At 34.9% G+C, this 25,822-nt stretch overlaps 1 protein-coding gene across 1 annotated transcript; it reads right to left on the reverse strand.

The window, feature by feature from the left end:
• Positions 1–684: 684 nt before the first annotated feature.
• Positions 685–25,238, reverse strand: LOC131064668 (photosystem I P700 chlorophyll a apoprotein A2-like). Its single transcript, XM_059210344.1, has 2 exons — positions 25,013–25,238; positions 685–2,027 (listed from the first exon to the last, which is right to left on the reverse strand). Exons 1-2 carry the CDS (start codon positions 25,236–25,238, stop codon positions 685–687), a joined length of 1,569 nt encoding a protein of 522 aa, XP_059066327.1.
• Between the last annotated feature and the right edge of the window lie 584 nt (positions 25,239–25,822).

Below are 25,822 nucleotides of genomic sequence, written 5' to 3' on the forward strand. Positions count from 1 at the left end.
CTGCCCTTAAAATTAAAGGGGCATATGGAAAAAGTGAATACATTTATAGCGTACCGTGTTTTTACTATGCTTGGCGGTAGCAAATTTTTTTTTCGTTCTAAAGACCAGTAGAGATAATGTAAGGTGATTTAATCAGAATCATTGTCAAATTCATTCATCTAATACTTGATATTAGACTATTACGTAGGATAAATTGTAAAATTACTACACAATTGGTATTTATTTTATATATGAGTGGGAGATTTCATCTTCACTTTTTTTATAACATAATACCTTTTTATTGTCTATTCTCTCTATGTTTGTTCATAACATTAACAATTGTTAGATATTCCATTCTAACTTTGTATGTATTTATTTAAACTCTTTTTTCTGCTCCTAGATAAAAAAATTGAGGTAATTGCCTGACAAAAATACGTATCAATCATTGCTTTTTTTCATCAATCTCTTCCATGCTTACTATAATTAGTTATTTTGGTTTTTTATTAGCTTTGCTTATTTTCACCTCAGTCCTATTCATCGGGTTAAGCAGTATATGACTTATTTGAAATAAAATAAAACCCTCAATAGGGATTGAGATTCCGAGTCAATTTGAGGTACTATGTAGATTAGCTATTAATCCTTACCTATTCTTTTTTAATAAAAAAAAATATGATTGAAGTTTTGTTATCCGGAATTGTGTTAGGTCTAATTCCTATAACTTTGGCTGGAAAGAGCTACCGGCTTATCCCTCCATCGAACTAAATTAGCCAAAGGTGTGCGTTCATGAGCCCATGCAAGAGTTTCAATCAGTTCTTGCCAATATCCACGCCAAGAAATAAGAAACATAAATCCAGTAGCCCAAACAAGATGCCCAAATAAGAACATCCACGCCCATACAGATAAACTGTTCATACCAAAAGGATTGTATCCATTAATTAGTTGTGAAGAATTTAACCAAAGATAATCTCTTAACCATCCCATTAAATAAGTGGAAGACTCATTAAATTGAGCTACATTTCCCTGCCATAAGGTAATATGCTTCCAATGCCAATAGAAAGTAACCCATCCAATGGTATTCAACATCCAGAAAACTGCTAAATAAAAAGCATCCCAGGCCAAAATATCGCAAGTACCGCCCCGTCTCGGACCATCGCAAGGAAAACTATAACCAAAATCTTTCTTATCAGGCATTAGCTTAGAACCGCGCGCATCTAAAGCACCTTTTACTAAAATCAATGTAGTTGTATGCAAACCTAGAGCAATAGCATGATGAACCAAAAAGTCTCTGGGACCAATTGTTAAGAACAGTGAATTTTTATTATCGTTAATAGCACTCAACCAACCGGGTAACCATAAGCTTTTGCCAGCATTGAATGCTGGATCATTTGCTGAAGATAAGAGTACATCAAAACCATATAAGGTCTTACCATGAGCAGATTGTATCCATTGAGCAAATATGGGTTCAACCAAGATTTGCTTTTCTGGAGTACCAAAAGCGAGCATAACATCATTATGAACATAAAGTCCCAAGGTATGAAAACCTAGGAATAAACTAACCCAACTCAAATGAGAGATTATGGCTTCCTTATGCTCCAACATTCTCGCCAATACATTATCCTTATTCTGTTCTGGATTATAATCTCTAATGAGAAATATAGCTCCATGAGCAAATGCCCCTGTCATAATGAATCTGGCAATGTATTGATGATGAGTATACAATGCAGCTTGGGTAGTAAAATCTTGTGCTATGAATGCATAGGCAGGTAAAGAATACATGTGTTGAGCTACCAAGGAAGTAACAACTCCCAAAGAAGCTAGAGCAAGACCTAATTGAAAGTGAAGAGAATTATTGATTGTGTTGTAAAGACCCTTATGCCCGCATCCTAATAAGCCTTTCGGAGGAACATGTGCTTCTAAAATATCTTTTATACTGTGTCCAATCCCAAAGTTGGTTCTATACATATGACCAGCAATGAAAAAAAGAATTTTTTTTCTTCTTATTTCTTTTTTCAATAATACTGTTCCACCTGGGACGGAAGGATTCGAACCTTCGGAATAACAGGACCAAAACCTGTTGCCTTACCGCTTGGCCATGCCCCATTGTTGCTTTATTTTAATAAATTAATATCAATTGACGCAATGTTTCATTTTAATTAATTCTTATCTAGTGCTATGCAATTATGCATAGAAAAACTGGAGGGATCATTTCTTTAGATCTATATTTATAGGGGAACCTAAAAAGAAACAAGAATATACATTCATTGGTCATTCTCTATCAGAATGGTTAAAATATTCTATGAAGAAATTATCCCTTCCAACTCGAAGACTAAAAGTCTAATCTTGCCGAAGAAATTCGATTGATTGGCAAAATACTTTTGGATCTTTACATCATTTTTATTCATCAGAGAATCAAAATGCCAGTTATCCTCAACCTCCATATTTGTCTAGACGATGCCGCTTTTCATTTGAATAATCCCCTTTTTGCCAAATTGCCTGAAGCTTATGCAATTTTTGATCCAAATGTTAATGTAATGCCAATTATCTCTCTGTTCTTTTTTTTATTAGCCTTTGCTTGGCAAGCTGCCGTAAGTTTTAGTTGTAGATGTCGACAGGTCCAAAAATAAAAATTGGGAAAATGGACTAGGTAGTCTTTTTTTACCCGGAGAACTCGTTGGATTATCACGAGTACAAAGAATGGATCGCGCTCTAGAAAAAAGAATAAACTATCGAACCATTTTATTGGGAATGATAAACGCATCTTTGAATACTCAAAGTTTTCTGTCAGAAGTGAGTTTTCAGGAGAGTGCTTAGGTCCTAGCTAAATTTGCTCTTCAAGGTCACATTGATTGGTTGAAGGGCTTGAAGGAAAATGTTATTCTCGGGGGAATGATACCTGTCGGTACTGGATTCAACCGTTTGGTAAAACGGAGCAAAATGAATTTGAGAACGAGTAAAAAAAGTCTATTTATCAATAAAGTCGAAGATTTTTTTTTTGAGCATCAATATCAAGTCTTGATTTTATCTCTTAAACAAAAAACAAAAAATAAAAAAGAAGCTAGTAAAAATAAAAAAGAAGCTAGTAAAAATAAAAAAGAAACTAGTAAAAATAAAAAAGAAGCTAGTAAAAATAAAAAAGAAACTAGTAAAAATAAAAAAGAAAAAATCAAAACGAGCAAAGCAAATTGTTAGATTTCATTTAAAAAATGAAATGAATACTTGTACCAAGTACGCTATGGCAAGCAATCTAACCCATTCCATTGGAATGTAGATATTACACATAGTAAAAAAAGAAAAGCAAAAATGACGAAAAAAAATTGGAACATCAATTTGAAAGAGATGGTAAAAGTAGGAGTTCATTTTGGTCATGATACCAGAAAATGGAATCCTAAAATGGCACCTTACATTTTTAAAGAACGTAAAGATAATCATATTATAAATTTAACTTACACTACTCATTTTTTATCAGAAGCCTGTGATTTTGTGTTTGATGGAGCAAAAAGAGGAAAACAATTTATGATAGTTGGTACAAAACATCAAACAGCTGATGCTGCTAAATTAGCTGCTTTAGCAGCTCGATGTCATTATGTAAACACCCAGTGATGAAAATTAAGCATTTCAAATCTAGTGACTAGTTTTTAGTTTGCATTCATTCTGCATTTTGTGCATTTCAAGTGATTTCTGCATGATAACAATGATCTCTTTATCTTCTGAATGAGAGTTTGAAGTATCATCATTTCTAAGCTAAGTGGTCTCTCTTTTTCATCATTTCTCCGATCGAGTACTTGGGTATTGAGATGTTAGCTGCATCCATAAGCATCTTATATAGATCCATACATTTCATTATACACACTTATTTGCATTCATATTATTGCATAGAAAAAATAAAAAATTGCATTACTAGTTACTCATTTTCATCATTTATTTGCATATGAAAAGAAAAAAAAACAAACATCCATATTCATCTGCATTACATACATCCATATTGAACAAATATGCATACATATAGAATAAAGCATATAGAAAAACATCTCGTAATCAATCAACACAAGTACGATGAAATCAAACCAAGATTTCGTATGTATCATCATAAATATCTTGGAGTACAAATAAAAGTCTCAGGGTACAAATGATATCAACTGTCATCTACAATCTCCCATCGGAGCAAGAATCGTATGGGCTACAAAAAAATGGAGTATATAACAAAATCTAAGAGCTACAAAAATCTATCTCTCTGCCTCTCCCTCATCGCCAGGTGGTGGAGGAGGTGGAGCCTGTTGACCAACATCCTGCCTAGGTGCCCAAGCTCCCTTAGATCGAGCCATATACTAAGAATATGAGACAACCTGCTGCACTACAGGAACTGCTATGCTATATGCCACAACATAATAAGCCGCCCGACTCGTCTGGTGCAAAACCTCCCACTAAAGAGTGTCTTGCTCTGCCTTTATCTCTACCAGCTGTCGGTCTCGCTCTGCAAGCTATGTCTGAGCCACTCTCAATTGTGACTGCTGACCTACTAATCTTGATCTCATAGACCGTGCGGCATCAGGGGCCCCCTACTCCCTCACAGGCTCTCCACCTCCATCTCCACCGCCATCTCCACCCTGCTCATCCCTTTGTTGCCGTACCTGTCTAGGAGCTGCTTGCTCCTCCTCTCCTCTACCCTCTACCGTTCTAGCACCACTAACCCCCATGCCAAAAAATCCAAGGGATCCATCCTCTCCTCTCTACCTCTTTCTCCCCCTAGCTAGTACCCTATTGCTTCTCGCACTAGGATCACCACCTGCCTGCCTAGGAGCCTCTACTCTCCATACTTGTCCTTGTGCTTGTACTTGTGCATGTGCAGGGTCATCATCCTCAGTCCTCTATGAGAGGTGCATGCTCAGCTGGATCTGTAAATCTAGGAAAGGGATGACTCTAAAACCAATCCCTATACTGGGGCAATACCCCTGCATCTACAATGTCATCTAGGTAGTCCCACCGAAGTCATTGTAAATCTGCCAGCGCCTACATGCTCAATGCATATGACAACCTAGGGGCCCATCCTCATCTCTCCTCGTCTGCATAACGAGCGTAGGTAGTGAAATCTTGTGAAATCCCTTGAGGCCTACCATACTGCCTCATGATCTGAGATACAACAAATCACTCAATAACTGTCATCGATCTGCCGATAAGAGGATGAGTTATGAACATGTCACGCCGCACAACTCTCTAGTCATCCCAAAGCTCAAGACCCTTGTATGGTCTCCATACAACAACGATCAGATCATCAAGCTATCATTGCCAATACTCTGTCTTGCCCAGATGGGGTTGAGTAACGTATCCAGAATATCTAAAACTATCGGCTAGTGTGGATCTCTGGCATCATCCACAATAGGTCTACAAATTGGGATATGCTCCCAGGCCCATATATGTAAAACCAGGACACCTGCTGCCATGCTCTTTCCCTCCTTGTATACAACCTCATGCATCTCATGATACATGTGGGCTAATAGATAAGAACCCCACCCTAATCTCTTAGGATAATCCAAAAGTCTCTCCAACATCCTAGCCCAGCCGCATAAGAAACCCTACTGTCCTGTATCCAGTATAATGAAGCAACTAATGAATCCTGCCAAGACACATGCCGAGGGAAATTGCTCACTCTACCTAGCCATCATATCATCCCAACTAATAGCCCGTGTAAGGATGTCCTCATCATGAAAATGCATCTCAAGGCTAATATACTAGGATGTTGAGCAGAATCGTAATCAACCTTATCCCCAACAAATGGAATCCTCAATATCCTGTAAACATCCTTTGGAGTGATGGTCATCTCCCCAACTGGTAAATGGAAGGTGTTATGCTCAGAATAAAATCTCTCAACTAGTGCAGTAAGCATCCCATGATTCACACAGATATCCGACATCTGTAAAAGGTGGGTAAACCCACACAAGTCAATATGTGCTCTATTTATATCAGATAACTCATGAGCTAGCCTCATTATAGGAGGATGAACACATTGAAATAGGACATGTGGCAATCAAATTTGCAAGAATCAAACAATAGAGCATCATAAAATTATCCAAATTAAGCTACAAAATAAATTAAACATCATGCAAATCCAAATACATCAATTAGAAAATCAAATTTTCATGTTTGGACACTTAAAAATGCTCACTGTTTTCCATACGACATTTCATAGTCTATGCAGAAACTCGTACGAGTCAGGAATGCACCTAGAATGACAAAAGACTCCTGTACGATAAACTAAATGCACTCGCACGATAAAATGGTCTTTCAAGGAAACACTTGTACGATATGCGGGGAGGTCCTAGATGACAAATCTAATGGGCAAAAATGACAAAACACAAAAAGACAGTTTGTTGTACGAGACACAGTATCCTCTCGCACGACACAACGACACTGATCAATTTTTAACGTCATAAAAAGCAAAAAATTTAATAAAAAATCAAATTTGATGAGATAAAAAGGCACAAGATTAGTCTCTTACCACTGGCTTGTAGTTCCATGGTCGATTATGATGTCTGTGGCGCTCGAATCGGTGCTCTTGGATCAGAATGACCATTTTTATTCACAGAGAGCTTTTCAAATTTCAAACTTGGAATGGTTAAAATGAATTGAAAATGACACTTGGACTCCTTATAGAGCCAAAACTTAATTTTTCAACTTGCTCCGATGGACATGGAAATTGTACCCTTAGCTAATTTGCCTGTCTTGATTCCATTTTCGGGATCGAAATCGAAATCCGAGATCATTATTTTAATCAATTTCGCACAACTATGACCACTTAGCACTTTCATCAAATGCTCATTCTTTTCTTCAATTTGCGCTCAATTTCTCATCAATGATCGCTAAATCATCAAATATTCCTCTGACAAAATCTTTGTGCTCAAATAATTATCATCGCCAACAATTGCCTATAATTATCATGTACCCTCGCTATCTTTCGATTTCGCTCCCGAGGGGGCATACTCATGACCTCACATCTTCGAAGTCGAGAAAATTCTCAAATCTTCATCAAAAGTCGAGAATTTTTTTTTTTAACTAAAGAAAATCAAACAAATTCTTATCGCTAAGGGGCATCTCAGCTTCATTGCTTCATATCAAATTGAGATTTCTCATTCATCTGAGTCAAATCAATTGCTAGGGGCATATCAGTTTCATCACTTTAAATCAAGCTGATATTTGCCTTTTTCTGAGTCAGTCTCTTAACGTTAGTCAGTTTCATTGCTTTTCATCAAGATGATTATTCGTTTAAACTCAATCAAAATTTTAAAGAGTATCTTTGATCACACGCTCAATCTAAGCAGGTGTTCAGTTTTATCGCATCAAATCAAGCTGGACAGTTTGTCTTCACTCATCATGTCTTGATCCATAAAGTTCAAGATCAATTTTTATCTTCGCTCATTGTGTCTAGTTCAATCAAGTTCTAGATCTGTAAGATCCGCTTCTTGATCAATCAAGTTCAATTTTGGTATCTTTTCTCTTCATCGGTCCTAGTTCAATCAAGTTCGGGATCGATATCACTTTAATCAACTCTATTCAGTTTCATCGCTTCAAAATAAGCTAAACACCTCGCTCTTCATCTGGTTTGTGATCAATCAAGTTCAGAACTGGTATCTCCTAGACATCAACTATTCTTTGAACCAACGCACTGCTCGCACATTAATTCAAAGAGGGGCAAATGTAATACCCAAAAAATGGTCACCTAAACCTTGGACCCCTAATCTCGACAACATCACCAAGGTCCTAACCAAAGGCAATTAAATCAACTTTGAGCACACAATTAATTAATTTTTCAATCATTAAATGTCACATGACAAGTGAATTATTCTATATTAATTAAATATTTATTTAATTAATTAAATCATTCCAAGAAAATCATTTTGATCAATTATCCTATTTAATTTATTAAATATCCTAGCATATTTAATTAATTAATAAATTTGCCATTAATCATAAAAAAGAATTAATTTATCATAAAAGAGGAATCAATATGCAAAGCAAGAGTTAAATTAAAAATAAAATAAAAGAATTGAATTGAAAGAGAAATCAAACTTGAGATATTATTTCTTCTTCTAAATTGAGATAACTTGAAATCAGAAAAGCAATTAAAAGAATTTAATCATTCTATAAAATTGGAACTCAAAGCTTTTGAGAAAATAAATTCAGTTGCATTGAAATGATTTTTTTCTTGAATAAATCAAAGAATATGCATGGAATTACCTATTTTCATCTCAAGTGCATGGAATTAATTGAATTATATCTCTAATGCAAGCTCAAACTTATAATCTGAATGCATTTCAATCAAACTATAATTGGAATCTATTTCAAGGTTAACTGAATATGATCTCTCAATTATTTCAATTATCCAAAATTGTGCTTTTTCTTGAATAATCTCAACCACTAATTGCTAATTGATCTTAACCGTTGGTCTCTCTTGTGATTCTCTATAAATTCAACCTTCATCTCTCATTCAAAACACCCTGGAGATTTATTATTATTATGCAATTTTTGCTCTGGAGTCATTAGAGATATTGTGCTTTTTTTTTGAGTTTATTGCATCTTAGCTTTTCTTTTTGCATATTTAGTTCAATTATGATTGCTTGAATTCATATAGCTTACCATTCATCCATCTAGCATAACCTTGCATCCATTTAGCTTAATATCATGCTCATATAGATTAAATTCTTTTTTTTGGTGTAGTCTAGTCACTGGTATTGCTTATACAAATCCGAGAGAAAGTCTAGACTCACATATTTTAGAAGGCAATTGGTCGATTTGTTATGGTTTTATTATTCATGCTTATATCTGTCTAACCATAAATGTAACGACTTAATTGAAGTGTTGTGTCTTACAACTTACAGATACTTATTCCACTTTTTACACACACACCTTGATGAAAAGAACAATACCCTATTAGGAGTAACCTCACTGGAGGATTTGAGAATCCAAACTAATGGACAACCTTGTTAGAGGATTTAAAAAGTAACCAAGCTTGTTAGAGCTTACCCGGTTAGGGGATTTCAATTTCTGCTGTAATTGTTAGAAAACAATAGGTTTTCTTGATCTGTCTGAATAGCACTACATCTGCTTGATCAGATCCTTGTTAAGCTTCAATCTGCCTTTACTCAAACTGAAGATCCATCCACCAATTAGGCAACCACACACTCAACTGGTTTTCTCCCAATCTTGTCAAATTTTCCAACACTTAACAAAATAATATCATCGACCTTAAATACAAATCAACTAGGTCGGTAACACAACAAAAACATAATTCTCATCATCGAGATTACAAACAAGTCGGTACAATCTTGACCATTAGAAATCATAACAATCTCTTCACATTCTTAAAGAAAATTCCAACTGCTTCATTAGACTTTGTAACTCATCACGTGCTATGCATTAGATGCAATCCACTTTTCTCCTTTCCAAGATAACAAACGTGCTAAATCAATCTGAACTAATCCTCATTCAATGATCACATGTGTCTCCATCATTACTGCTCAATATTAGATCTTAAACCAACAAACTTGATCGGTTAGGGTTTAACAGAAAACAAACGGTAGGGTTTATCGGTTACATAACATAGAAAGGTTTAACCCTTTACACCTATTCAACTTACAAACTACCATTTACCGGTTTACAACATCTTCCTTAAAGTTTATCATACCGGTTACAAGACAATAGCAATAACAACAATAACATCAACAATATCATGAATATCATTCACCGGTTCAATTGACATCAATGATAACATATCATTAATGCAATCTATATGGAAAATGCCAACAATCTGAAAATTCCAACAATGAACTGGATTTCTTGAGATCTGTATAACACTTTGGTTATCACAAAAGATGATGGTAGGCTTTCTTATTAGAATGCCAAACTCAGTGAGAATATTTTAAAGCCAAATAGCCTCAATGGTGGCATTAACTTCCCCTTAATACTCAACCTCTGTTGATGAAAGAGCAATTGTAGACTGCTTCTTTCTCGACCAACAAATTGGACCAAAACCAAGTGAGAAGCAATACCTTGAAGTAGACTTGCGATCTTGAGAATCACCCGCCCAATCTGAATCTTTATATCCCACCAAGTCAATATCCACGCCTGCTGCATACTGAATTCCATAATTGTGAGTACCCTTAATTTAGTGGAGAATCCGCTTAGCTACTTTCCAATGCAACTCATGTGGTTCTTGCATGAATCTAGAGACCAAGCTCACAACATATGAAATATCGGGTCTCGTATGAGTCAAGTAGATGAGGCTCCCAACAAGCTATCAGTATAAAGTGCCATCAACCAAGGGTGAAGATTACTTAGCCTCAAATTTGACCCCTGATAAAAATTGAGTAGGTGCAGGCTTACAATCAACCATGCGAAATATGGAGAGCATATCAAGTGCATACTTGGGTTGTCCAAGGAAGATACCTGAAGAAGACTAAGTGATATCAATCCCTAAGAAATAATGTAGAAGATCCAAGCCTGACATAAAAAATCTATCATGTAGAGCATTTTTCATTGCCTTGATGGTGGATGAGTGACTCCCTGTTATAAAAAAGCCATCAACATAAAGAACCAAAAATGTGAGAGTATCATCTTGCTACAGAATGTATATGTTTGAATCAGAATGACACTGATTGAAACCAATTATCAAAAGTAATTAGTCCATCTTGGCATACCAAGCCCGAGGAGCCTATTTAAGGCCATAAAGAGACTTTCGAAGTCGACACACAAGTGAAGGATCTTGAACAAACCCCTATGGCTGCTCCATGTAGATTTCCTCCTGATGGTCAACATGAAGAAATGTACTCTTCACACCCATTTGATGAACTTCCCAATGATGGGATACAACTATAGCAAGGACAAGTTGGATGGAATTCATCTTAGCAACTAGAGCAAAAGTCTTAGAGTAATCAACCCCTGGAACTTGGGAAAAACCTTTTGGTACAAAGCAAGCCTTATACTCATCAACCAACCCATCTGCTGCAAATTTTGTTTGATAGTTCCACTTGGATCAAACAATTTTACTTCACTTAGGAAGAGGAACTAAATCCCATGTGTGATTCCTTTCCAAAAAATTAAACTCTTCTTGCATTGCAGCATCCCACTCGGGAACACCTGAAGCTTCTCGAAAAGATTGTGGATCAGAAGCTGAAGCAATGAAGAGATGTGGAGCCTTCTCAAATTGTGACCTTGTTCTTCTAGTATCTGATGGATCATCAAGACAATCTCTTGCTGAATCAAATGTTTGTTGAGCCCAAAGAGGCATTGAGGCTGGAGAGTTTGGGGATAATTATCAACCTCTGAATGATGACTATGAGAGAAATGTGAATCCTCATCATCATTATTTCCATCTGAAGTGGAAGAAGACTCCCCATCAAGATTGGGAGGATTAAGATCCTCCAAAGATGTAGTGTCCACCCTTGACTTGAATTTTATCTTATGCACGATAGACCTATTTAGACTCTTTATGATGTTTTGGGATTATGATCATGAATCTATGGTGTTTCAGTTACTCATTATAATGCTTGATGTATGTGGACTTATGCTACTTTGATGATTTTTATGGATGATAGTACTATAATTATTTATCATGTGATTTGATGGATTTTATATATATACATATGCTTGGTGGTTTTACATGCCTCACTGTAATGATGGATTATGATGGATTATGCATTTGATGATATTATAGATGTGCCAACCCTATTTTATGGATGTATATGATGAGATGTTTGTATGAAGTGTTTGATCATTGTTTTGTATGTCTTCGTGGAAGAGACAACGTCTCATCACTCATTGTGAGCGGGATGTGTTGTTGCGAATCTCTATCACTTGCTTGCCTTATATGTATATGTATAGATGTATTATCATTTTGTGGTTGCAGGATTTGCAGGTACTAGACATTGACTCCACCTGGCTCCATAGGTCTAAGTGTGTCTTTAATCCTAATGGCATAAGTGGTTTGGAGATGAAACAAGTTCCCCTCACCTACTCTAGGTCTAAGTTGATTACTGTGAGTTGTCAGTGTCGTGGCGTAATCTGCCATGTTAGTCAGTCAGTTTGGTCTTCTTGGCTTCGTGAGTATGTAGTATGTGCTAGTTTATTTAATTATGTGATTAAATTATGTTTAGATTAATTATTTGATCCTTGATGTGTGATTCTATAGCTAATAATGTCTAATTTAATATATTAAATTATTGGCTTTTGATTATTCAATTATTTGATAATTAATGTTTATTTATTTTATGTTGTTTAAGATCTATTTAATATTTATTGTTTGATCCTTATTTGAGGTTTGATAATTTATTTGATATTTATTTATTTATGTTTATTTATTGTTGATAGTTTATTTAGTTTATTTAGTTTTTAATGTTTAATTGCATTATGAGCTTTGATTTATTTAATGGTTAATTCCCATTTAGATTATTTAATTTATAGTCTATGCCTTATTTATATAGTTTGATTTAAATGTATTTGAGGAATAAATACTTTGGAATAAATAAAAATCCCCACTCATATGGGTAATATGCTTTATATTTTATTCTACCTACCTTTTTATTCTCATTGAAGATAAGATGTAAGCAAGAAAAGAAAACCAAACAAAATCTCCTTCAATTGACCTCCATTGTTCTTCTTTCTCCTTCAAATTGTTGTGGATCTCACCTACAAAGCAACTATATTTGAAAGCAAGATGATAGAAAATTGACATCGTAAGGATACTAGAAATGTGGTTGTTGAAAATGAGCAATGAGAGCTCAATTTATAGAAAAATTAGGATTGATTGGATGGCCAAGATTGATTTGAGACTGAAAATAATCAATAGATGAGATTGGGTGCACAACAAAGCTGCCATTCGAGGAAGGATGAAGATAGAAGAAAGCAAATGAGAAGATAAGGGATTAAATAATTAAATGAATTATTTAATCAAAGAGGAATAGTTAGGATTAATTGATTAAGATCAAGATTAATTGATTAGAAAGAGATATTGATGAATATTAATTAAATAATGAAGATTATTTAATTAATAGTTTAGAAGCACAATAATTAAATAATTAAGAATTATTTAATTATAGGAAACTAGAAGAATATTAGTACTAATTAAATAATTAAAACTATTTAATCAGTTTAGACGAAAAAGGTTAGTGAAAAGTGTCATCGAAGACTTAGGACAATTTTTAGTGTCAACATTTTGCCCCTCTTTGAGACAATGCGATTCTGAGCATTGTTTCAAAGAAAAAATTGAGAAATCATGCCCCACTAGATGACAGGATGGAGGTAAGATGCCCCCTCGAGAGATTGTTTATGTATGAAAGAAATAAACGATCTCTCGAAAGAAGAGAAGAATATGTTAGAGAAAACACGATGAAAGAGAAAAATGTTAATAAGAAGGGAAGAATGTTAATGGATTGTAGAAAAAGGGGTGATTGATACCAAATGAAGAAATTATCGATTAATCAGATAGAATATATAGCATGAGAATGATTGATGGGATAGAAGAAATGTTAGCTAGAAGAAATGCAAGTGAGAAGTGAAGAATGATTAGTGTGATGAAATATTGCTTTCACAAATGCAAATAGTAGGTGAGAACCTTTATTTGATATGACAAAACGGATGCGGCGCACCATGGTAATGAAGGCCAGGGCAATAATGCAATCTTTGCATAAAAAAGACACATTACAGACAAGGAATGGTTCAACCATCCTAAGACATTACGCGTGTCAAGGGTCGAGGTATGTGCGACGTTCACAAAGAAAACACACTTATCATAGAAATCCAAGACATACGTGCCCCATAAATTTATGAAATATTTCGCAAACAGAAAACAAAACAAAAATGATCTTGAGCCATCCTGACCACTCTAAGTCACTCAGTGACATCATCAAGCGACATAGGAACATGATCCAAGAAAAATCAATAAAAGCATAAGACTTGCAATTCAAACAAGTCAAACAATCATTTTGATCTTTGTTGTCAAAAGTGATAATGTTTTATTGAAAGGATGATCATGCCGTCTGGTTTCAAGGAATGCAGTACCCCGTCTAAGACAGGACACAGTCTGGTTTCAAGTATACCACACCATGTATAAGACCCATGATAATATTGAGAATGGACCGATGTTGATATTGCTAATTAATAGGACAAGTTCAATCAATTTGAATGCTTGGTTGGTTGAACAGTTCATCTGATAATGTGTGATTTGCTAAGCACAATGTTTTATTGTGTTTTTTTGTCTGATGTCTGTCCATATACAAAATGTCCAATTTATTGATGGAATGAAATGATTGTTTTTAGATTTTGATGTTTTCCAATTTTTAGGGGTTTTTTAAACATTTTGATTTTTTGTACCTTTTTCAGGACATTTTACAATGTTTTTGGATTATTTCAAGACGTTTTATGAATGTTTTTGGGATTATTTTAGGTCATTTTTCAATTTTTTAATTTATTTTTTCAGGACTTTATTTGATTTTTAGTGATTTTTCCCCCAGTGTCTAACAAGGAAAGGAATATGATGAATGGATAAATAATCTTGCTGAAATGTTGGTGGATAGAGGGAAAATGGAAGCCATTTATTACAGAGACAAAGCAGATTCAATTTCCAAGGGTTATCACACGATGGGATAGGGGATTGGATATGACAATGTAAAGAAATGACATGGCATGAGGAGCATTTAAAGAGGTTTTTGAAACCATGTTTACATTTTATGTCCTTATGTCAGATCAAGATCAAGGGACGAAATAGAGTGTATGGATAGTCATAGGATATGGATAGGACAACCAAGATCAAGAATGGATAATGAACATGAATAGGATAAGGAATATGGACTGAAGGTTGCAATAAGTCAAGGAATATGGATGAAAGGTTGTGATAAGCCAATGGATAAAGACCAAAAGCTATGGTAGACTAAAAGTTGGGAACAGGATGCATGATATTCATGAAGATCCTCAGCCTTGTCAAGATCAAAGGTGGAAAAGGGAATATGGACATGAGGGATGATAGGATAATGAAACCTGCCCCCAAGTGTGGAATGCAAGAAGTTCATAGATTACGCATGATGCCTGTTTTCTAGGTTTTCATCATGGCACTTTCCCAAGGTGCCTGTTTGCCAGGGTTTCACCAGAGGATGAATTATTTCTCTTTACTCTTTTTTGTTTGTTTGACTTTTTAGCAGAAAATGGAGACATGATAGGGGATGGAAAGATTCAATCATCTTGGTGTTTGGATAGTAGCCTTGAAAATTTGTGCTGCAATGGACCATGACTATTAAAAGTATGCTCAAAGACATTGGTAGGATCATGCCATAGAAATTATATCAGACCAAGGCCAACATCTATACAAAAGATTGGATTAGAGGGATGGAAGGATGGAAAATATGCATTGGATAATGGATAGGGTATTGGAAGAATTGTGTTTGAGTGGATGGAAATATTGGCAAGATCAATTTTGGCACACACCTTGAGGGGTGGTAGACTGATGGAGGAAAAATGGATTTTGGATATTGAGATTTTGATGGGGGAAAGACTAGGGATTTTGGGACATATGGACCCAAAATGGATGAATGAGGAAATGGATGAATATATTTGAAATGTTTGAATGGAGGAATAGAAATTTTGGATACCAATTTGGATTCTTCTTTATATTGTTGTGCTTTAAGGAGCTGCTTAGGAACCCACATTGTTTTTATTTTTTCATGCTTTTGTGGTCCCTTGGAATGCATTGCTTGCACAAGAGATTTAGGAACCCATATAGCTTTTGAATTTTCTTCTTTTTGAGCAATGGGCCTTTGTGGCCTTTTGGATTTTTCTTTTTCTTTTTGGATCATATTTTTCTTTGTTTTGACATGTCGATTAGATTGGACATGTTGATGCTTGAATGCATGTGGATTGCTGGACTTATGACTTTTATAATTGGCATCCAGATTGCTTCAAGAGGGAAAGGAATGTATGGATGGATAATAATGATATGGAGGTATTTTGTATTGATAGAAGGTGCTCAAAGGTGTGTGCCTTTATTGACCTTGCATAAGGGATGAAGGGATATAAGGACCTAAAATGGATGGAAGGGATGAAGGGGAAGGGATATATTTGGATTTTGATGGAGGGATACCAACGTCTTGAGGAACGTCACTGAAGCCATGACCATTAAGATTTTATTTAACATGGAGGGATTCTTGCTCATGAAGGTTTACCCCTTTGCCTTTATAAATATTTTTACATGTAGGATAGTCTTTTCTTTGGGAAGAAGATGTGAGTCCATTATGAGGTGGATCTAATATAAAAAAATGATGGGATCATGAAGTGGATCAAATTGGACCAAAGTGGAGGAACCCATTGTACATGTAAGGGATTCATGAACATCTTGCACCAACATGTTAGAATCATGAGGGGGATCAGGATCAATGACAAGCTCTTCATGAGATGGAATTGGAGGAATAATGGGGTCATCAAAGGAAATGAGATTTTGGAGCATATATGGAGGATTAGGATATGGGGATGGAGGGAAAAAGGAACCTTGTAGAGGATATAAATGGATAATAGCTTCTTGTGGTGGACATGAAGCTAAAAGAATACTTTGATCTTGACAAGGAGGAAGATCATTAGATTCCTCTTTAAAGGTACTCTGCTCTTGACTTTCAATGAGATCATTAGAAATGATGGAAGGGATATCTTGATCTTGCTTAGGAAGTGGAATGTCAATGAGATTTTGGATAGGATGGATAGTTATAGGGGGATCATCAAAGGAAATGAGATCTTGGTCAAATGTAGTATGCAATAGAAAAGTTTTAGGGTCTTGATCTTGATCCATTTCAAGACTTATTTCTTTATGCTCCAAATCATCCTCTTGACATGGGGTTGGACTTTGGATATAAATGAGGGATTATAGCAAGGAATCAATTCTTTGACATGCGGGAAATGGGCTTTGAATGACTTATTTTGAAATAGGTTTGATGGGAAATGAAGCACATGGTGGTATTGGATCTGTCATTTCTGAATAGTACAAGGGATTGGTATAAAGACATATATTATCTTGTATTTTTGTTGCAGACAACCCTTGGGAGAATGCATTATTTGATGTATCATTTGATGAGGATGATATGGGAGGTTCTTTCAAATTTTCAAAAGGTGTAGCAAAAGATGCTATTGGAGAGTCAATTTTTTTATGGAGGGATGGGCCATTGCTAGACATAGGTACATGATTTTGATCTTCTTGAGAAAAATCACTTAGGACTCTCTTTAAGAGATTTTTAATAGAGATACCTTTCTTTGGAGATGCACTTGAATCCTTGCAAGGTTTTGATTTTGGACTTGTTTTGGGACTTTTTTGAATTGGTTTGACATGTTTAAAATTTGGCTTGGTGTGTCACAAATCTTGTTTTTGAATTTTTGGTTGTAGATGTTGATATTGACATGTTGATTGGATTTAATGATGATACTCCACAGTTGGTTGAACTAATTATTGATATTTTGTAGTTGGTTGAGCATATTGTTGAAATTTCATAGTTGATTGTATTAGTTGGACATGTTGGACCATTGGCTATGTTGGTTGGAAATGTTGAACTACTGGTTGTTGTTGTGGGATATGTTGAACCATTGGTTTTTTCTATTGGATATGTTGTTGATTCGAGATTTGATTGAACAAGTTTTGATTTTGGACTTGATTGAAATTTGTGTTTGTTGCTTGAAATTGTTTCAAAATATCTATTTGAGAGATGAGAATTTGTATGTCTGATCGTTTGATAAGAGCTTTTACATCAATTGGCTCAAAGTTTGGGTTTGGACCTTGAAAATTTTGAAATATTTTGGACATTTAGGATCTAATCTTTTCATTATTTTTCACTTTTTGTTCCAAGATCTCTTTTTCTTGAGCTAGTTTCTCCACTAGTTTTCGTATTTGGATACATGTTTCATTATAAAATGTTTGACTGATATTGCCTTGTTGGGTTGGATAAAACTATGTTTGCCTTGGATTAAAACTGATTGCATTGTGTTATTCATTGGTCCAATCATCGATTGATGTGATAAACTTAGTTGCATCATAGGATCTTAGAATCTTGTTTCAATAAACATGTCACTATGCAATATTTTTGGGACTTTTGATTTAAAGGATGATGTATGCAACTAATGTAAATTAGGTTATTGACAATTCAACTTATGTTTTTTTGTCTTTTTTGAATTTTTGGAATGACAATGATATGCAACTAAGTATGGCTTTGGGATATGAACATGCAACTTGGGGCAGGAATGCAACCTATGTTTTTTGTTGTTTTTGAAGATTTGGACAAACTTTAAAATGCAACCCTAAATATGTGACCCTTAAAAGGACAAAGGACAAAATGACAATGTCTCACCTATACACTTGTAATACTAAGCTAGGTTTGACAAAATGATGTTTATGATAAAAGGACAAATGTTGGACAAGGTCAAGACTCCCTAACAATGACTTAGGGTTTAATCTAAAGTTTTAAATTTTCAAGTTTGGAAAAACTAAATCTTGAGACTATAATGCAAAAGGACAATTATAATGACAATGACCTAGGGATATGAACCCAAAATATGATATGAAAATGATGTCAAGATTTATTATGACTTGGAGATATTAAATGATAAGACATAATCAAGCTAAGACAAGACTAGGGTTTGGAATATGCAATGATAAAGCCAATGTGATATGGATATGTGAGGACCAATGACTTTGGAAATGTAAAATGCAACCTAGGCAAAGAGCTAATTTTAGTATGACAATGATAATGCAAAAATGTCACCTAAGTGAAAACCTAGCTTGGGTATGACAATGAAATGAAGACTTAGGGAAGTGATTTTAAACCTAAGTGCAAAATGAGGATGCTAAAATGAAAGGTAATGTCTATGTGACCTAAAACCTAGGGTTTGAACTATGCAAAACCTAACCTAAGTGACATGAATTTTGAAACAAGGATTTCCAATGTTTTGACAAGCCATGTTGAAATGTTGGATGAATACTTGGACAAAATTTGGACCTTTGTTTGGACTTTGTTTTGATTTGAAACTTGTGTTTGACTTGTTGGAATTTGTTTGAACTTTGAAAACCAAGGTTGTTTATGACCACCTGTGAGAATAGTTTTTGATTCAACTTTTAACAAGCACGAAAGACAAAATGTTTGTTTGACTTTGACACAAGACAATCATTCACCTTCGACAAAAAATCTTAAGGTTGGAAAGGACAATAGCTATTGGATCTCACTTGGTTTCCCAACTACACTTACTCAAAGTGGATACTTAGATGCTTTACCCCATTGGATCCACTCCATGACACTCACTTCTCCAGGGGAGCCAAGCATCAGTTCTCATGAGAACTCGCCATGGCAAACTTTGTAAATCTACTAAGAGCCGTAAGAATGTGAGACATCATCAGAGGTCCGACCTCTTGTACCAACAACTAGAAGGTTTTTGGTCTCTAACCACAAAGTTTTTAGTTTAGGCATCCATTTGGGTGGCCATACATGGGGCGTTTCACTCTGTTATGGAGGCCTCCGATGATGTAGACGTTACACTCTACAAATTTACACATGCCACACTGACACTGAGGGAGACTTATGTCGGTATGACACATTGGCACCCGTCGCTTGCAAATTTCATCACAAACACATTTATTTATAGTGGTTCGGAAAAGCTTGGCCTTAGCCCATTACCACTTGGGTTGTTCCCTCTCACCTAGCCCTATAGGTTACTCAGGAGGCAAGCCCTCTAAAGGTTAGAGCATGCAAAACATCTAAAAGAAAACTTGGAAAACACTTTTTCATTAACCTTTAGAAATTGAAATGTTCTCTAAGCTACAAAACACAAATAAGTGTTTTAAGTATAATGCTTTGACTGCAAATAAATTAGGAGTTTGCACTTTAAACTTTGACTTGCGTTTGTCACAGAGTTGCCAACAATGTTAGAGGCTCAAGAACTATAAATCACCATCAAAATTAATCCATCAAAATTTTGATTCTTTGACCTCTTAGATTAATCTATGTGAAACTTGTCCAATTTACCACCCTAGATTAATCTAGATGAAATTTGCATGAATGCAATATTAATTTACCATCATAAATTAATCTAGATGAGAGTTGCATGTATGCAATATGAATTTATAATCCTAAATTAATCTAGATTAAAGTTGCATGAATGCAAGATCAATTTACCATCCTAAATTAATCTAGATGAAGGTTGCATGAATGCATGATTAGTTTACCAACCTAAATTAATCTAAATGAGAGTTGCATGTATGCAAGATTAATTTACCAACCTAAATTAATCTAGATGAGAGTTGCATGTATGCAAGATTAATTTATCAACCTAAATTAATTTAAGTGAAAGTTGCATGCATGCTTTGAATTTTTTTAATTTTTACAACAGAGAATTAAAAATGTCGTAACTCACTAGTACATTTGGGGCTGATTTCAGACGACCTATCATCGATATTTCAACTACTTTTCATTGGACTACCGACAAATGAAGCCATCAAAAAAATCATCGTCGAACATTCCAACGATGCCATCTAACATCAGAATTCCAACTACATCCTAAACTCTTCCGACGACGGTCATGACCGCTCCTCCAACCAAAAATATCATCGGATGTATGTCGGAATTTCGATTCTCACCACGAATATGCATCGACTATGAATACAATGACCGTCCGACAAGAAAGTACCATCGGACATACAAAATCCTTGTCAGATGTTTCTTTAATTGGCATCCTAATTTCGACGCCTTCTAGAAACTTTACACCGATGAGGATGCTATTGATCCGATGGTTTGGCCGTCGGTACAAAGTTGTGTTATCATCAGAATTCTACAACTATGACAACCGTCCGACAAGAAAGTATCGTCAGACATACAACATCCTCGTCGGATGTTTCTTCAATTGGTGTCGCAATTCCAATGCCTGCTAGAAACTTTGCATCGACAAGGATGCTGTTGATCCGACGGTTGGGCCGTTGGTGAAAAGTTGTGCGGCCGTTGGAATTCTGATGAAGATTGATTTAAAAAAATATGCATGCCAATTACTGTGGTGCTTGTTGGTTCACTTTTAGCATTTGGGGTATGATTCAGATTGAATGAGAGGTAATACATAGGAATTTTAATTGTCATTGACAACATTAAAATTCAATAGTCAGGTATCGAGCTAGCTACAATTTTCAACACACAATAGAGATCACTGCTCCACTAAGGTTGAGATTGCAACACTAATAATAAGGTTGCTGCCTTAGTTGATAATATGACCACTCCTCAAAGACAATGATATATACCTTGATTGCTGTGTATATCATTCTTTGCATTAACAAAGGGTTAGATTGATGTTTGGGCATGATTTGAGTTATAGAAAATTGTGAAGTCTTGAAACAAGACAATTTTCCCTTATTAGAGATTGTGTGAGTCTAGTTGTCATGGCGGGGACATGATAGAAGCTTGCACGTGAGAGTTAGAGTTGAATAGTTTTCTATGTAAGGGTGGGAAAGTGTTGCATTTTGGTTGTAAGGGGAGATAGATCTAACTTCGTATGGCGAATTAGGATATACAACCATGGTGAAAAGCTTGAAGAGTCTATTCATGTTCTGATCAGCCTTGGGTGTTAAGGACTTCTATAATTTCATTACATGTTTGTGATTGATAAAGTTACCTAAGTTACCTTTGGTCAAGTCATGGTGTGGGAGTTCTTGGACAAGAGTGTTTACTAAAGCTTATAGTTCAACTATGGAATGTAATTTAAGAAGATTAAACCATTCCAAGAGGATCCTCCAATATCCATGGCCATGATGTAGTGAGCTAATGATTCATTTTTTAAGGTTTGTAGCAGTTTGTTGCATATTGTAGATTGTGTAATTGATCTCCCATTATCTATTAGGGAGTAGGAGACACTGATTAGGTGACTGAATTGATTTGTTTAGGTCGATTTGACATTTATTATTTATATGATTTGGGTTTGCATATGAATATTTTGAGTATTGATTAAGGCACATGTTGGCCGTGAATTGTGAATGTGAGGGTCATAATTCCCAATTGTATAACATAGGTAGTGAAAATATAAAAACATCTTAACAACCCAAATAGTTATGAGAGTTGAACTTTAGGCTAGATTTAGTTGTAAAGTCGATAATGAATTCAAATGATAAAAAAAATACAAGGAATTCTTGTTATCTTTCATGCTAGGGCAACAAAAGATCATGTAAACTATATAAATAATTAGTTGTATATATATTTTAACTTTTCTCCAATCCAATAACAAAATATCCTTGTGATTGACCAAGCAAAGTGATCTAAACCTTAGAAACTAATAAACTTATCCTGATGTTTGCCAAAAATAGTGATTCAAAACCTTGAAACATTAATCTTTCCTTGATGATTGCCAAAGAAAAGTGATACCGAACACTAGAAATAAATAAAAGTATATGCATTTTAGCTATAAATTCTGCAATTATTAACTAAAGAAATATGTATATATAGTGCATGGCATCTTTCAAAAGAAATTTAAAGCGTTCACCAAATGAGGAGATGAAAGTTAGATGTACGGGTTCTATTAAGTTTAGAGAAATATCATTTTGGAGGAGATGTAATTCTAATATTGTGGTTTGGAATTCTCTATTCAGTAACGTTCATTTAGCTTTTGTGTGTGTGATATGCTTGTGTTATAAATATCTGAATTACAAAATGGATGTCTGCAATCTGACCTTAGATATAAAAATGTTGTGCACAATGAATGATGATAATAAGGAAAAGGAATACCTGAAGTTTTGCCTCAAACCTAGCAAAGGCAGATTGACCAATATTCTCAGATCCAACCATGTGGACTAGCATCAATCTCCCTCCCATGGTAGGTACATCCAAAGTTATCAAATAAGCATGATAATGGAAGATAGAAAAGAATGAACCATACGAAGATCTACTGAAATAAAACAAACTTAAAACAGTAAACATTGTATTAAAAATAATTGCCCACCTCGAGAGTGTTTTATTTTTAAAGTGCTTCTCAAGTCCAACAATTTCAGACTCATTTCTTTGACTTTCCACTAGGTTGGTTTCTCCCTCTTTATCAATCAAATTTGTTTTTGATTAAGAAAAAATAGGTTTTAAGGGACCCAAAACCCGCTTACAATACAAAAGATGAGCATGAAAGAAACAAGACAAAACAGCTGCAAAAGACCAACACAAAAACCAACATCTAGGACAAAAAGATAGCAAGGAGCCAACAAGAAATTGGCATCCAAAACCTAGCATTACATATCAATTGAACACTTTTATAGACTCCTCAGCATTCTGAACCAATAGCATCATCGCTTTGGCCGCTTCCCTTAGATCATTGCTCTCCTGTTTTAGTTGGATGTCTTTCATTTTGGTCTCCATCTCAGTGGTGTTTAGCCTAGTCCTTCACCTGGAAATTTGATGGGTGGAGCTGGAGGTTGGTGCATCTTCAATGATTACCAAGTTCTTATCTTGATTTTTCCTCTCTAAGTGATCCACCAAGGCATTCATATTCTGTGAAAATTTTTTTAGGACCTCAAGACTGTGGTTCATGAAACTTTTCAGAGCCTTCTCAGTACAAGCAACCTGGATATTGATATTATATTTATCCTCCCCAACCTGTTCTTTCACAATTCTGATAACAATAGTTTGTAGACATATAACAAGTTATCAAACCAATTAAGAATGAAATAGAATGAAAAAAAAATTAGAAAATATAATTTCATGAATATATTTAAGGCATGATTTGAACAAGGATCATACATGTGAATATATGTATATTATAAAGCATGGGATGTGTTGGTTCCCAAAACCATAGATTGGAAATCACAGAGTATTGCTACTTCTCCTAATGATCTCTCAATCGGTCTTGGCCAATAAACGGGAATGGTTGCAGACCAAATTCCCTTGCACTTCAGGCTTCGCTCAACCTAGGCAGGTAAACTTTATCACCCAATCCACTTTGTTGGTGTGAAACGTTTCTATAGCAAATTTAGAAAACCTTATAGCTCCAAGATGACAATTGTTCTTGAACCCGATTTTATTATCTGAAAAACTGTAACTATTACTTGTAAATGAATGTTTATAAAATGATAATTGTATGATTTAGAAATATATTTCCTTAATGAAGCTCACTCTGAAAAATACTTGATTCAAATATATAAAATCAACAAAAGACCACTGCCTTAATTCCTTACTGATTTCATACCATTTCAAATAAGAGTTTCTACGTATAACCTTAAAGACATTTTTCAATACTTGTTAATGAAATGAAACCATCATTTCAAAGGCTTCTATATGAGTTGCAATTAAAATATAACATCCAGTTAGTCTTACTGAATTTAACCTTACTATGAAAGACCAATAAGACAATTTGAAGTTTGTCAACCAATCCTCCAAACTGATATTCAAACTAAAAAATCAATCTTAATCACAACAACATAAGACTGCACAATGAAACAATCTAGGTAAATAAATTTATCTGAGGAAATAGTAAATTCAATTGAAAGATAGATACCATAATGAAATAAAAACACTTAAATCTTTATATTGAAAATATAATACTTAAACCAGTTGATTTCTGCATGTATCATCCACCAAATTGATACTTCCAGACAACGACTTCATAAGAAAAGCATGAAAGATTGTCTTGATAAAAACTATAAAGAAATTATGTCATATGTTTTTCCTAAAAGATCCTCTATATATGGATGAGGATTCAGTAAGAAGATGAAAGGACATACCCTTTCATTAAAATTAAAACTAACAAAAAACTAACTAGAAACTAACTACCTAAAAACTATCCTAACAGACTAAAACTAACTTAACTACTGGACACAGTACATAAAAGCACTTGAAAACAACAGTTTGCAATGTTTTAAAATAATTTTAATCTCCAAGGACCTCGCCACATTTTCGAATATGGTTCAAGTATTCTTTTGATTTATAGGTGTCTGCATCATGGATTAGGTCCCTAACAACAATCTCCCATGTGATGAACTTTTCCATCTGTTCCATAGTCCTTGTCAATTCCAAACCATCAGAATGAGCAACATCAAGAGAAACACTGAGAAGGGTCTGACATTCTAAGAGCCACTTGTCTTTATCCTTGATTTCTCCATTCTGATCTGTCAACTCTACAAAACCATACTGTGTTATTTCTTTACATTCATCAAATTCACTCTTCAATTCTTCTCCAAACCTTTCATGTGCATCTATAAGACCCTGTATTTCTTCAATCGATTTTTTATTAGCACCTGCCATCCTCTTATCATGTTGCAATGTTCCCAACCTGTTGTAGATCTAATGATGGGACAGGGTAGTGTCCATGTTCTTCTGATATACAATCCAAAATTCTCCTAGAGGTATCAACAATTTATTAAATTTGTTTGTTAGCAATACAGAGGAAGTGTCTGATCTCACACATTGAATTTTCCTTTGAATCCTCTTATTTTCTTGTAATAACTCTTCATATTTCTTTTTGATTTGGGATCCATCATGAATAATTGGCAGTGGTTGACCTCCTCCTCTTAGCAATCCCTCATATAAACCTTTATATTGATCTCTCTCTTTTATCACCTTGATTAATTGTGCTTTATTAAACCGTGAAAGATCAATACCCATATTTGCTGTTATAACAGGGTCCACTTCACCTACCTTCAATTTAATCATGTGCCCAACGGCCTTATCCATATCAATGATTTTTTGTCTTTTGTTAGGAGGGTAAAGGGCCCATAACCGTAGAGCTTCCTCGTCTTGATCAAATCTTGAACCAATAAAAACATCTTGAACTCCCTGGATATCTAATTTGAACTCTTTATTTTCTAATTTCAACATATTGTCAAAAA

Source organism: Cryptomeria japonica, chromosome 8, assembly GCF_030272615.1.
Source record: "Cryptomeria japonica chromosome 8, Sugi_1.0, whole genome shotgun sequence".
NCBI classification, from domain to species: Eukaryota; Viridiplantae; Streptophyta; class Pinopsida; order Cupressales; family Cupressaceae; genus Cryptomeria; species Cryptomeria japonica.